This window comes from Anoplopoma fimbria, chromosome 19 (assembly GCF_027596085.1).
Source record: "Anoplopoma fimbria isolate UVic2021 breed Golden Eagle Sablefish chromosome 19, Afim_UVic_2022, whole genome shotgun sequence".
Lineage (NCBI taxonomy): Eukaryota > Metazoa > Chordata > Actinopteri > Perciformes > Anoplopomatidae > Anoplopoma > Anoplopoma fimbria.
Window position 1 is genome coordinate 398,141 of NC_072467.1, and position 13,004 is coordinate 411,144.

At 42.8% G+C, this 13,004-nt stretch overlaps 1 protein-coding gene across 1 annotated transcript in view; it reads left to right on the top strand.

The window, feature by feature from the left end:
- The window catches only part of syt7a (synaptotagmin VIIa), a 64,994-nt gene extending 52,342 nt beyond the window's left edge, over positions 1-12,652 (top strand). The window contains exons 6-11 of the mRNA XM_054619462.1: positions 6,879-6,981; positions 8,888-9,155; positions 10,223-10,392; positions 10,713-10,827; positions 11,475-11,674; positions 12,548-12,652. Coding sequence (XP_054475437.1) covers positions 6,879-6,981; positions 8,888-9,155; positions 10,223-10,392; positions 10,713-10,827; positions 11,475-11,674; positions 12,548-12,652 — 961 coding nt within the window. The remainder of the gene's footprint in view (positions 1-6,878; positions 6,982-8,887; positions 9,156-10,222; positions 10,393-10,712; positions 10,828-11,474; positions 11,675-12,547) is intronic.
- Positions 12,653-13,004: the final 352 nt, after the last annotated feature.

Genomic DNA, 13,004 nt, shown 5'->3' on the forward strand with positions numbered 1-13,004 from the left:
ATTTAATCAATCATGCTTGCGGCATATTGCTCATTCTAAACGGGGCTCTCAAGCCGGAGACAAAGCTGCGCTTCCATTCGTCTCCCGCTCTCCACAGCCCTTGTGTAGCCATATCATCGAGTCCGTGCATTGACATCAAACATGTCCTTGGTGTGCCCATCACTCATCGCCATACCTGCATCACACCATTCAACTAAATGGATCATCTGAACAACATGTGACAAACTATTTCAGTCAAACATAAAAGCCTCTGAAGTTAATGTGAATAGTTAATGTGACTCTCAAACGTAAGCATCATCAATGCTAACATAAAAGGTAAATCTCTGCTCTGTTGATGAAAATCAAAGAGCTGCTCTGCACGGCGGATATGTGGTGCCCTACATTAGTGGAACAACAACCAGTGATAATAACAATAACTATTTAACAGCCATAGTTAATAGTTGCTTTACGGATTCACACATGGATTCAGTTATAAAATATAATGCATAGTTAAAGATCAAAGCAGTTTTATAATAACCACTGGACTAAAGTACCTAACAGTAAATAAAGTTAAAAACTAGCCAAACCTCGAGCAGCCAAAACAGTTAACAACAGTCAAATGCTGCTAACTCATTGATGCATCAGTATTCACAATCTACTAATGTCATAAGAGATATTTCTGCAAAATGATTACTTCCACTTGATACTTAATGTTAATTTAGCTCACAATACATATGCACTTTATATTGGGTTGGAGTTTGAAATCACGACTTTACTTATAATCAAGTATATTTGCGTCGTTGTATAATTAATTTTGCTCTAGTAAAAGATCTGAGTGCTTCTTGCACTACTGGAAACAGTAATACTGTGGCCTTGCACTACAATCAGCCAAATAATCTTGTTAATTGGAACATCATGTATGTAAAGTACTTAAGGCACAATTAACAATAAGTGGGGATTTTGGTTACACTTCAGCTATGTGTTAACGCTTCATTGTTGCTTGGCCATAGTCGAAGGCGAGCCAAACAAACACACTGTTCTCCCAATGGGAAGGTGTTGTAGAGCGTAATATTCATTACCCTCCTTCACTGACCTTGAGTGCTATCGCTGGATGAAAGTGTTCTGCGTAACCATTTGTTCATGAAGTGATGCAGGAGCTGACTGACAGCTTGAACTGCATCGGAGCTGTTGGTGGTGACCGAGACTTTAAAACCAAGGTAACTCAGTTTCAGGGGAGAGAGAAGGAGTGAAGGTTGCACGATGAAATAGCAGAGTAACTCTGTTGGATTACAGCAATTGTGTTTTGCTTAGATTCTGTGGCCACACATGCCAAGATGTTTATATCCCAGGCATCCATAGGTTGTGGATTTAGAAAGCTTAATTAGGGTGTTCAAGTGGCTCGTTAATGCCTCATTGGTCTTCACTCAACAATTCTTTTGTGATTGAGCGAACCTAGTATACACTGTAGGTTCTCCTCCAGTGTTGCTATAAAGAGAAGCCACAATCCCTGAGAGCTTTGAATCTAGATCTCTGTCTGAGCAGCCAGCGGAAGGTCCAATGAGGATGGAGGTTTAGGACAGGAGAGGCGGGAAAACATCCTCATGCCACATTAACATTCAATCCACTTGCCTGTGGTCTTTCAATTATTCATCCATGCATGTTACATAATATTGTGTAAGCCGGTGGAATTTCTTCTTGTTTCAGAATGGATCTTGCAGATATGGATAAATATAGATGCAAATAGATGTGCCTCAAAGATGTGATGCACTCAGGGATGCACTTTAAAGTGGCTGTTAATTGCCAAGTGGGCTATACAATACTGCTTTATAATTTATGATCTTATTTGATTCCTTAACTTGACATGAAAGGAAAAAGACAAACGTGGTGTATAGGGGTTATGACCTTTAACCTAAATGAATACAAATGATTACGTGTTAGTGCTCCAACTGCATTAGTCTTACTAGGAGTTCAGCCTTTGTTGTGGTGGAGGTCGTGTGTAGGTTAATGTAATGTGAGGTCATTCTGAGGTCACATACATGTGCAGGGTAACAGTTTAAGGCGATAATTTCGGGCCTTGCTGTTACAATGCTTCCAGATGATGTAATCTGTTTGTACATAAACATGTAAATTGATTATGCTATGCTCTGCTAGTCTGCTCCTCCTGTGACAGCGGCTTTACAGGCCTGGCTAATCAGCCAAGTCCTCCGTGGGCTCTGCTTAAGACGGTCCCTGAGGCTCTGGCTCCCCGTGGCCACCATGCTCATCCACAAAGCACAGGGGGGGTGTTGAGATGCATTCAGTTACGTGCAAAAAGCGGGGGAAAGTAGATAGCACTAAGGCTGAGGAAAAGGGAGAGGGGGTGGAGGTTAGTGCAGTCACACATCCATCCATCCATCCATCCATATGACAGGGGAGGATGAGGGAATATTTCCCGGATAAAAATCCATCTTCCTTAGGAGAGAGTACTTTATTGTACTCTGCACATCCATGCGTTATGCGGGGCTGAAGGCAGCACTCTAGCCAGCAGGTCTCATACATACAGATCAGATAGATGGATGGCTATTTGCAGCATTTACCTAGGAACCTTGTGTCCTGCCTCAGAACAGGTGGCACATCTGCAGCAGCCTCCACCTCAGAGGCAATCTTTGAATCTAATCGGGATGCAAAACATTTTGTAGACTCTTGAGACATTTACAAAAACGTTTTTGATGATTTCATGTTGCTGGATTCCCAAGCATGAGAGGTTAGTTGTTTTAATTGAGCTCGGAGACATCATGAATGCTAAATTGCAGAGAGTATTGGGAGGCCATAAAGGGAGGTGGGGCTTAACTTTTAAAGATAGAGCAGACACTAAGCTTGTCTTTGGATTTAAAAGTAATCATGCGTGAATGTATCACAGTCAAAAGGGCAATTTTTGGCCACCAAAGTTAAGAGTAGCACATCTGAAATACCTCCTCTAATAAAATAAAAACAGAAATAAAACAGTGCTTATTCAGATCAACGTTTGAAACCTGCTGAATTCTCTTGTGGTTTAAAATTTCCATTTGAAGCAGCAGAGACACAGCAGGCAAGCGTTTAGTGCCTCCCATGTTGCTTCTTCCTGAAATGGGATTTCAGTAAACGATGCTATTTTAGACTCATTTCCAGTTCCAACATGCAGGAAGTAATTAGTTAACAGTGAACGCATCCATATTTATATGTCGCAGCAGAATCTTTGGTCGTAGCCTGAGAAGCGAAGCAGCAGGAATGACTGACTCGAGTGTGAATGTACATGTGTTTCATGTGGATGATGAGTTATGTAAGCAGCGCCATGCTTCACTGCTGTGGTTTTGACTATGTATGATCCTGGGAAGTGTGCTGTGGCCTCTGAAGAATGATAGATCTAGTGGGCGACTATGAAATTGAGCATAGGCTTTGAAAATACATCACTTCATGGTCTCAGGCAGGCGTGTTTGTTTGAGTGTGACATGTTTGCAGAGGGGTGGGAAAAAAGAAAAGAAAAGAGGGCTGGGTTGGGCTTTCTTTCTCGCGTCTCTCTCCAGCCTAGAAGTGGAGTGTCTTTCCCCCCCTCCCCCTCTCTTCGAGCTGCTGGCCCTCGGTCAGGTAACAAAACAGGATAGTATCACAGGACGGTGAAACCCAAAAGTGGCCCCGCCTGCCTCCAAATGTCTGTCCATGTGTGTGTCTGCGAGGTTCTCACCCGTACCTGTCATATATCCTAAACCTTATCTTCTTTGTTCTCTGTGTGTTTGCCTGTTTGCTGCACCCCCCTAAAAACACACCCTTCCCCTGCGTCCACTCCCCAACAACCTCTTGTCACGCACACACCCCAAACCCCCAAATGTATGGTCTGTGTTTCTAGAGCCGTTGCTATGCCAACAGCCCAATTTCAGTGCCTTAGCTGTGGGAGAATCTGATCTGAACTCGAGTCCACTCTGCCTCCCACTGGATACCGTAGACTACTGCAGGTTCTGAAGCATCAATTTCGATATCAACCCCCAAGGGGTGGGACAGAAAAAGCATTGGCACCAAAATGTAGCAGTTGTAGTATTGCCATCTGCCACAATTAATATTGCTTTTTTAGAAATTAAATAAACTGAAACCAATCCTCATATTCAATTCATGGCACAACGTTTGATCTGGAGGAAGTGTCTTATTTTCTGCAGCTCCAGCCGCTTTGTTTAAACAGCCTGGAGGCAGCGCTGGAGCGGAGGTCCACCTCAGGTGTTGTAGAGCAGGGCTGGTGGAAAGGCCATTCCCCTGGCTGCACTAACTCTTACCTGAGTGAATGCACTGAACCCCTGAATGAAGCATGAAGGAGAATGAATAATTGAAGACGTTCACTCCCCCATCGATAGTTGGGAGGTGGAGGAGGAGGGAGGTGCCTTGCTTTACTTCAAACCCCGAAGTCTCTCTCCATCCTTTAGAGCTCTTTTGAGCTGCTCCTCAGATCTTGGTTTAGCGTTCGACCCAGCCCTTTTCCTGCCTCGCAAACTCATTGCCTGCAGTTTAGAGCCTTTGCAAAGATAAACAGCCCCCTGAAAATGCAATTACCTCCCTTGGCAACTAATACAACTAACACGAATTGATGAATATTCCCTTCCCTTTCTCGAAGTGGTTAAGATCCCTCCTTCCCCCCCGTCTCGCTCTAGTTCTTTTGCTGGTTGAAGTGATTGTCTGTTTGCTCGTCTTGTTTGCTTGCTTTTCTGTCTGTCTATTTGTCAGTATATTTTCCCCCGGTTCTGTCCTTGTCTTCAGCAAAAATGTACACATTATTACATTCAACATCAATTCTCATCCAAATTTTACAGTCGAGAACGCCCAACAAAAAAAAGTACATTCTCTCAGTGAAAAGCTCGACAGAGATTGCTGGCCAGACAGACAGACCTTCTGTGGGCTCCTTGTTTCCTGCCCTACAATGCATTGCCTTCACTCTCTGAGTGACAACTACTTGCATATATTATATATGCACATGTAGCCAATGCCAGTTTGTGCTTTGGCCCTTGTGTTCCCGGTCCACACTTTTAGAGTGTTGCTTAAAGGTTGAAAATCAGGTTAGATGTAAAGTTAACTTCCATCATTTGTAGTTATTACGTCATTTCTACCAACGGCCTCTTTTGTGACACTCTAAATGTGCATTTCCTATGTTCTTACTACTTGTCCCTTTTTGTGTTTTCAATGATATTATATTTTTTGTATAGTATATCTAAGCCTTATTTCTCTTTCATACTATATCTCATCTATCGTTTATTTTGAGCTCTCCATGTAGGACGATGGTTCTTGCTCTCCTTCACTGGTGATCAATTGTATTTATTGTCTTTTTCTTTTCTTCTCTGTGCTCTTTTTCTCCCTTTAGCATGTCCGTCCCTTTGTCTCCTGTTACAGATATTGTGTGTGCATAGCTCTTTATTTTTGTCTCTTATTCTTTGATATTTATCAGACTGACCAAACTAAGCCTCTCTTGTGTTTCCAGGCTTACCTTCCTTCATTCCCTATCTTTTCTTGCAGCTCTGTTTTTCTCTCTAATGTGCTGGTGTTTGTAACAATCTCACACTCTCTCTTTGGTTTTGTTTTTTTCGTAACCTCACTGTTCATGCTATTAATACTTTCTATCTCTTCTAATACAGAGAAACAATTTTCAGCTTGCTTTTCTCTTTCTTACTTTCCTTCTTGAACCTTTGATCTTATCTACAGTCTTTATGATTTCTGTTGTGTGTCTGCAACTTCCGCATCCTCTCTGAGTCTGCTCATTTCTTTTCTCTGTGTGTCTGTTCTTGTTTGTTTATTGCCCAACAGTGTTTCAGTGTCCAGCCTCTCCATGTGCCTTGACCAGTCATGTATGGGGTGCTGTGTGTCCAATGTGTCACATTACATTGGCCAGGACTTTCACATTTTGCTTTCTCTTCTATTATCTTTTTTTTTTTCATTATTTCTTTAATATCATAATATTAATTCTCTTTTCATTTTTCTTCTTTTGCTAATTTTCTTTACACTTTGTGATTCTTCTTTTTTTTATGATGTATGAACATAGAGGTTTCTTCTCCCAGAATGTTTGTCCCACTTTAATGTTATGTTTTCAACAATCCTCCTGTGAGGGAACTAAACTTGACATTTATTAACATTTGTACCTAAGTACCAGCTGTGCCATGGGAGATCTCTGTTCGCTCTCTTGTGCTTTTATTTATATTTTCTGTTGATGATGCATATCCTTAATTACTGAGAGATTTTAACACATGCACTAACACACACTTTACAAAACTGTTCCACATCTGTCCTGTTAATCGTCTGGTCCTCTACATGTTGCTATACATGTCTGTCTATTGTATTGATAGTGACGTTGTGTTGCTATACATGTCATTATACATGTGTGTCCCGTTAATGTCTGTAGAGTAAATAAGGTTGATCATGAACTCTTTGGGGATTTGGAGAAAATGGATTGGTTTCTATCAATTTTAAATTTAGTGGTTCTGTTTTGTTTTCTGTCAGAAAATGTGTTTGTTTACTTGGTGGAGGTAACTTTCTTGTTAGAGATATGGATGTTTGCCACACTGGACATATGTATAGTCATCTCCGATTCCAAGTTTCATCAAATACAACTCACCGCATCAAATGCCCTCAGTTCTAGCGCCCGCCTTTAATCTGTGGAATCTTTGGCAGATTTTATTTGGCTTCGCTCATGATAGCTAGAGAAAGCACAATCTACCTTTTGAAGTGACATCTATCCAAAGCAAACTTGGACTCAATTGGTCGTTTCAGATAGCCGGTTTTCAAAAGCGCCATCCAAGTGGAGGTTGGACTCCCTGTGTGCTCAGACATTCTCTCTTTCTGGAGATGAGTTAGCTTCTCAGCACATGTCCTCGCCGTTTTCCCTCCGGGTCAACCTGTGTTTCTGCTTACAGGGGCAATAAGCCAGCCAACAGTCCCAAGGGCCAACCCCCTGATGCTGACGGCCACTCCTCCGTTACAGACCTGGCCAACTCCCTCACTGGAGACATGGTGATGGTAAGAACTGCTATCCCACCACAAACATCCACCCCACCTATGCTGAGGAGTAGGTTATTCTATATTATTTGAGTGCCAATACATCCCATTAAAAGCCAATAACTCAACATTATGATTAGCTGTCCTACCCTGTCTGTGAGATCAAGCATATTGTTTCCTACTGAACCGATTGAGCCAAAAAGTTATTTCCTAAAACCGCTACAAATCTTAGCAAGTGTGAGTCAAATTGGAGTAAATCACAAATATGTTTTGTACTTTCTTTGTCCCTTAATGAATATGCAATGTTAAATGTGCCCATGTTTATTCTATTGGGAACATGTCATCAACTGCGACGATGTGGCTCGTTGATGTGTTTTTAATATTTTAGGTGCAAATGGAGCTCTGAGGCACAGAGGAAAACACTAGATGAGGCTTAAGCTACATTGACAAGCATAGGATCAATTCATTATTAGTTTTTGGTTTTTCATGGAATTTGTTTGACAGTACGAAAAATATAGAAAATAGCTAGATTTATTTATGTAGCGAATGCAGGGGGACTCACAATAGACAGATTAAAAATGAATTAAAGCAAAGAGGGCCAATATATTCAGATTTTTAGTCCTAAGTATGTTTCATAGTGTTGAATAGAAGTGGACTAGCCTGCCAACCCCATCCAACATCTTTGGTGATGCATCAATAAGCAAACTGTGAGCCAGACCATATCTGCCAAAACCAGTGCCCGGCATCATTAATGCTCTTGTGGCTGAATGGAAACAAATCTCTCAAAACAGCTTCAAAAATCATTTGGAAATCTATAAACCAGAAGAGTGTAAGAATCATATTGATGCCTATGATTTTGGAATGAAATGGTCAATGATCACATATGCATGTGATATGTGGCTTTACTACATAAGACAACTCTTAGTGAGCAGGTAGGACTAGTGTTGAAGGGTCATCCTCCATGCGAGAGGTTGATTTAAGGCTGCATGCAGTAAAAAGAGTGCAATAATATGAGAAAAAAACCCACAGACAGTTCCTACAGCGGCAATCAAGCGAGACAAGCCATCCAAGGTGACTCACACTGTTTCATAAATTAGTCTTGGAATATTTCACACTTGCTCTGCCTGTCAGTTCTAAAACCCATATTGACAAAAGCTGAGCAGGTGAGTCTTTTCAACTCTGAAATTTAAGCACTAACCGCACTGGAATCAACAATTTCAGTTCAAACTCAGAGAAAGAGTTTGCCAGCAAACCAGACGACCCAGCTGGTCTTTTTCAAAGTATTTGTGGAGACACTTGCACAAAGTGGTCTTTATGAACTCCCTCAAAGTCCTCAAACGCAGAGAGAGAGAAAACAGTCGAGGACGGCGACAGAAGGTGGAGCCACGGGGAGAAAAGAAATGAAACATGGCTTCAAGTGCTGAATGCTAACCTTGAGCTGTGTGCTTTAGTTTTCGCCGTGCCCTTGATGCAATGCTCTCTCTCTCTCTCTTATCCTCTTTCTGTTTGTCTCTCCCTTTCTCTCTCTGACTCTGTCCGCTGCCTTCTATCAGATAGTTGCCTTTTAGTGCACAGCAGTGATAAAGCAGTCAGAGTGGCTGTGAGGGAGAATGGGTGGTCTAAAGCTCCTCTATCTTCAATCTGAGCACCTCCTGCCTCTTAAGAACATTAGAAAGGAAATTAAACTCTCTCAGTCTTCTTAATGTCAGACCTTTGAGCAGCTGCTTGAGTACGCTGTGATAGAAATGCAGCTCTAAAATCTCCTCCCCTCACAGCTTCTTTCTGTCACGGTCTGTGTGCACGTGCACGTGCCCGTGTCAGAGAAAGACTGTGCCCTTGGACTGAACTGTTTGTGTGAGTGGCTGCTGCTGCTGCTGTTGCTGCATGTGTTTATATTTATTTGACTGCATTTGTGGCCCCCCGGCAGCTGTCCCCAGGTTCGGAGGATGATGACGGTGAAGGGCCTATCAGTGAGAAGCTGGGCCGGATCCAGTTCAGCATAGGCTACAGCTTCCAGAACACGACCCTCACCGTCAAACTTCTCAGGGGCCAGGAGCTCCCGGCCAAGGACTTCTCTGGCACCTCCGATCCCTTCGTCAAAATCTACCTGCTGCCTGACAAAAAGCACAAGCTGGAGACCAAGGTCAAGAGGAAGAACCTCAACCCCCACTGGAACGAAACCTTCCTGTTTGAGGGTCTGTGTTGTTTCCACTCGGCTACGTATCAAAGAACCGTTGCAGTTGTTAATGTTTTATTACATATACATATGTTTCATTTCCATCCATTAAAGACCCTGAAAACTTATCCCTACAACATTTACATTTCATAACTAAATAAGCCAGTGATTATGTATTAACAATTGGACGCTGAGAACTCATGTGAAATATCCAAAATGTTCATACTTTGGCATATCATTTTGTGTTAATATAAGACCACATTGCTAATTATGGTGTTGGTTATGGTGAATTGTTGCCATTATTAGGACTTGGCCTAGCTGTAAATACTTTTTAAAGTAATAGTTAGACATTTTGGAAAAAACACGTATTCACTTTTTTTGCTGAGAGTTAGATGAGATTATGGATACCGTTATCTGTTTGCAAAATATGATGCTACAGCCAGGAGCTGCTTCGCTTAGCAACAGCTAAAGCTCAACAATTTACATGTCTCTTGTTTGTTTAAGCTGTACAAAAATCAAAGTGTAAATAAGAAAGGCCAGGCTAGCTGGTTCCCCCTTTCTAACAGTCTTAATGTTAAGCTAAGCTATACTGTAGAGTTATATTTAACGTCGACTGAAGTGTTGCTAAAATCACATTGTTTCATTAAGTGTTAATGGCAATGACAAAGACTGGTATCTTAACCCAGAAAGAGCTTTGTGGGAGCTGTGTGAAAATTCACAAACAAGGTGCGAAATTAGAAAATAATTGTTGCATTTATAAAACCTCCAACTCTGCAAACTGCAGATGTTAATTGGCAGCCACACAGAGTGCAGCAGGAGTGTCTCACCTCTGTCTGATCTCAAGTTGTTTTATTATGACCAACGTGTTCGGATGGTAAAATAGCCAAAATAATTTGTAAAAGGTTCAAAATTACAAAATAGCCAGTGCTCTTGAAACATGCATAGAGTTTAATGATCCTACTTCGTCATTTGAGAGAGAGCTGGCTGTTCCTGCAGTTCTTGAAATGCATATTGGCCTTTGCCTAATTCCTCTCTGTACTGTCAAGAATATGTTTTTCATTCTCTGTAACTATGTCTCTGTTTTAGGCTTCCCATACGAGAAGGTGAGAGAGCGAACTCTGTACCTTCAGGTGTTGGACTACGACCGCTTCAGCAGGAATGACCCCATTGGCGAGGTGTCAATCCCCCTTAACAAGGTGGAGCTGGGCCAGATAAAGACCTTCTGGAAGGAGCTCAAGCCCTGCAGTGATGGCAGCGTAAGAGAGGGGAGGGGTGGCCATCAGGCCGAACGATGACAAATCCACTGTTTTCATTTAGATGTTACAGGTTTATTTAAATACGACGGCATTATTTTAAGTGCTCTTAGCATCTGAGCTTGATTGACGTAATTTCAGGGTGAGCAACGGGCTCAGCTTTGCCAGCCTGGCTACTGGACCATCTGTGTTTGGCACAAGGGGTTAGAGCAGTGATGTAAGATTACACAACGAGCTAGTGAGTAATCTGGAGTTTGATTTTCCCTGATGAAATCTGATATTAGACCAGATGATTCATACGCCATCGTGTGTGTGTTCCTCAGGGGAGACGAGGAGACCTGCTGCTGTCTCTCTGCTATAATCCCACAGCCAACACCATCACTGTGAACATCATCAAAGCGCGCAATCTCAAAGCCATGGATATCGGGGGAACATCAGGTATGTTTGTTTAGCCTTTTTTTTCTTTCTAACCCTTGTTCACCTGTTTGAAGCCCTTCTCCTGACATTGTAAGCTCCATCTCAGTGTTCAAACATTTGCTGACTCGTCCAGCAGAAGACCGCAGCCGTCCAGCACCTAAACTGGGTCGCACCGTAGATATCTGCGGCAGCATGATGACATTACATCAAGCGCCTCTCTCTTTCCCTCTCTCTTTCCTGCTCCCTCTCTTTCTGTATCTATGAGGATCTCTAGCCTTCCAGCCAAATCTTTGTCAGCTCAGTCTGCTGCTGCTAGCCTTTACAGCATCAAGTATCAATGTGAATTGCTTTCAGTGGCATATATTTGTAAAATGAGTGTTTCCTGCAGTTGTAGCAGCGATGTATGCTGGTGTTACAGAATAGGACAATGCACCAGAATTGGTAGTACAAATCCAAGGCCCTATTTCCATAAATACTTCCTCATTTGTATGTTTCCCAGCTCAGGGGATAAGTTGACCTTGAGCTCAAACTAGGTATCTGCTTCCCTGCTGCCTTCCTGACTTTAACAATTAAGAGGGTAATTGCAAACCTGACTCGAGAATTCACCTTCTGTGAGCATCTTCATCCGCTTTCATGTAAACTGCTGTTTTCTGCCGGCCACATTGCAGATCCATATGTGAAGGTGTGGCTGATGCACAAGGACAAGCGTGTAGAGAAGAAGAAGACGGTGACGATGAAGCGCTGTCTGAACCCCATCTTCAATGAGTCCTTCCCCTTCGACGTGCCCGCCCATGTGCTGAGGGAGACCACTATCATCATCACCGTCATGGACAAGGACAGACTCAGCCGCAACGACGTTATCGGCAAGGTAACCCTTTGTTGTACTCTTTGTGTTGTGGCCTTTGATTACAACATATATGCCATAAAAGTGAAGCCAAAGGTCTCATGTCTGAAAATGAAAGATTGGTCGGCACTGGGGTTGGTCAACTTGCGATGGCGGCTCTCCATGTGGCCATGGCATCCACAGTGAAGAAAAACGATAGAATAATGAATTACTTAATTAAACACATACATACTTCACCAGTGCTGAAATAACGGTCCAGGAACAACATTAGCTTAGTTAGTCAGTCAATACACAATATTTATTAATTAGATAACTTACCCTGTTCATTTTTTCATAGTGCTAACCATTTCCTCTATTTTAACGCAATAGTTTGACATTTTAGGAAATGCGTCTATTAGCAGTTAGATGACAGGATTGATACCATTCTCGTGTCTGGCAATACAACATAAGGCTACAGCCAGCAGATGGTTGGCTTAGCTTAGCATAACGCCTGAAAGCAGGAGGAAACAGCTAGCCTGGCTCTGGTCTGGCTCTAGCAGTTGCCAGGCAACCAGCGGAGACTCCAGGGAGTTACAGCATAGCAGAAATAGGCTTCATTGATTTAGGCCCTCAACGGCAAAATGTGTTCTTAAAATCCATAAGTGATGCAGCCTGTGAGAGAACTGAGACCACTTTTCCTCCTTGATGTCATTACCTCACAACTCAGCACTGCTCTCCGGCAGTGTCTCTGCTCCACTCGTGACCAGATGCCAAATATCGCCCAAACATCGTGGCTCTTTCAGAAAAGATGCTGTCATGTCTGAAGGCGACCGTTAACATAAATGAGCCAGCAATGTTATGTTCTCTATATCTGAAAAGGGGCTACAGTATCACCCCTTCTTTTTCCCCCTCTCTCAGATCTACCTATCGTGGAAGAGTGGACCAGGGGAGGTAAAGCACTGGAAAGACATGCTCGCTCGGCCGCGTACTAACGTGGCCCAGTGGCACGCTCTCAAGGCCTGATCGCACCGCCCAGCTTCCTACATGGCCCCTTCCCGTCTCCTGCTCCCCCCCTCTCCTCCCTCCCCTCCTCCCACTCCCGTCCTTATGCACAAGACTGACTTGCTGCCAGGCTGCGAAACACGGGTACAATTAGCCATCTGCTCTATTAAACCTTTAAACTCTTCTTTTTCTTTTTTTTCAAGATCTCTATTTCTCTCCGACTCTGCTCACTTCTTCTGTTCCATCTTCTTCATACAGCCGTGTCTTAGTTTTCTGTGTCTCACCACCTCGCCAATGGTCCCCCTGTTTCTGACTGTCTGTATGTCTGTCTGTCCTTATGCACTCTGCCTGTGGCGTCCCGATATTCAGTTTC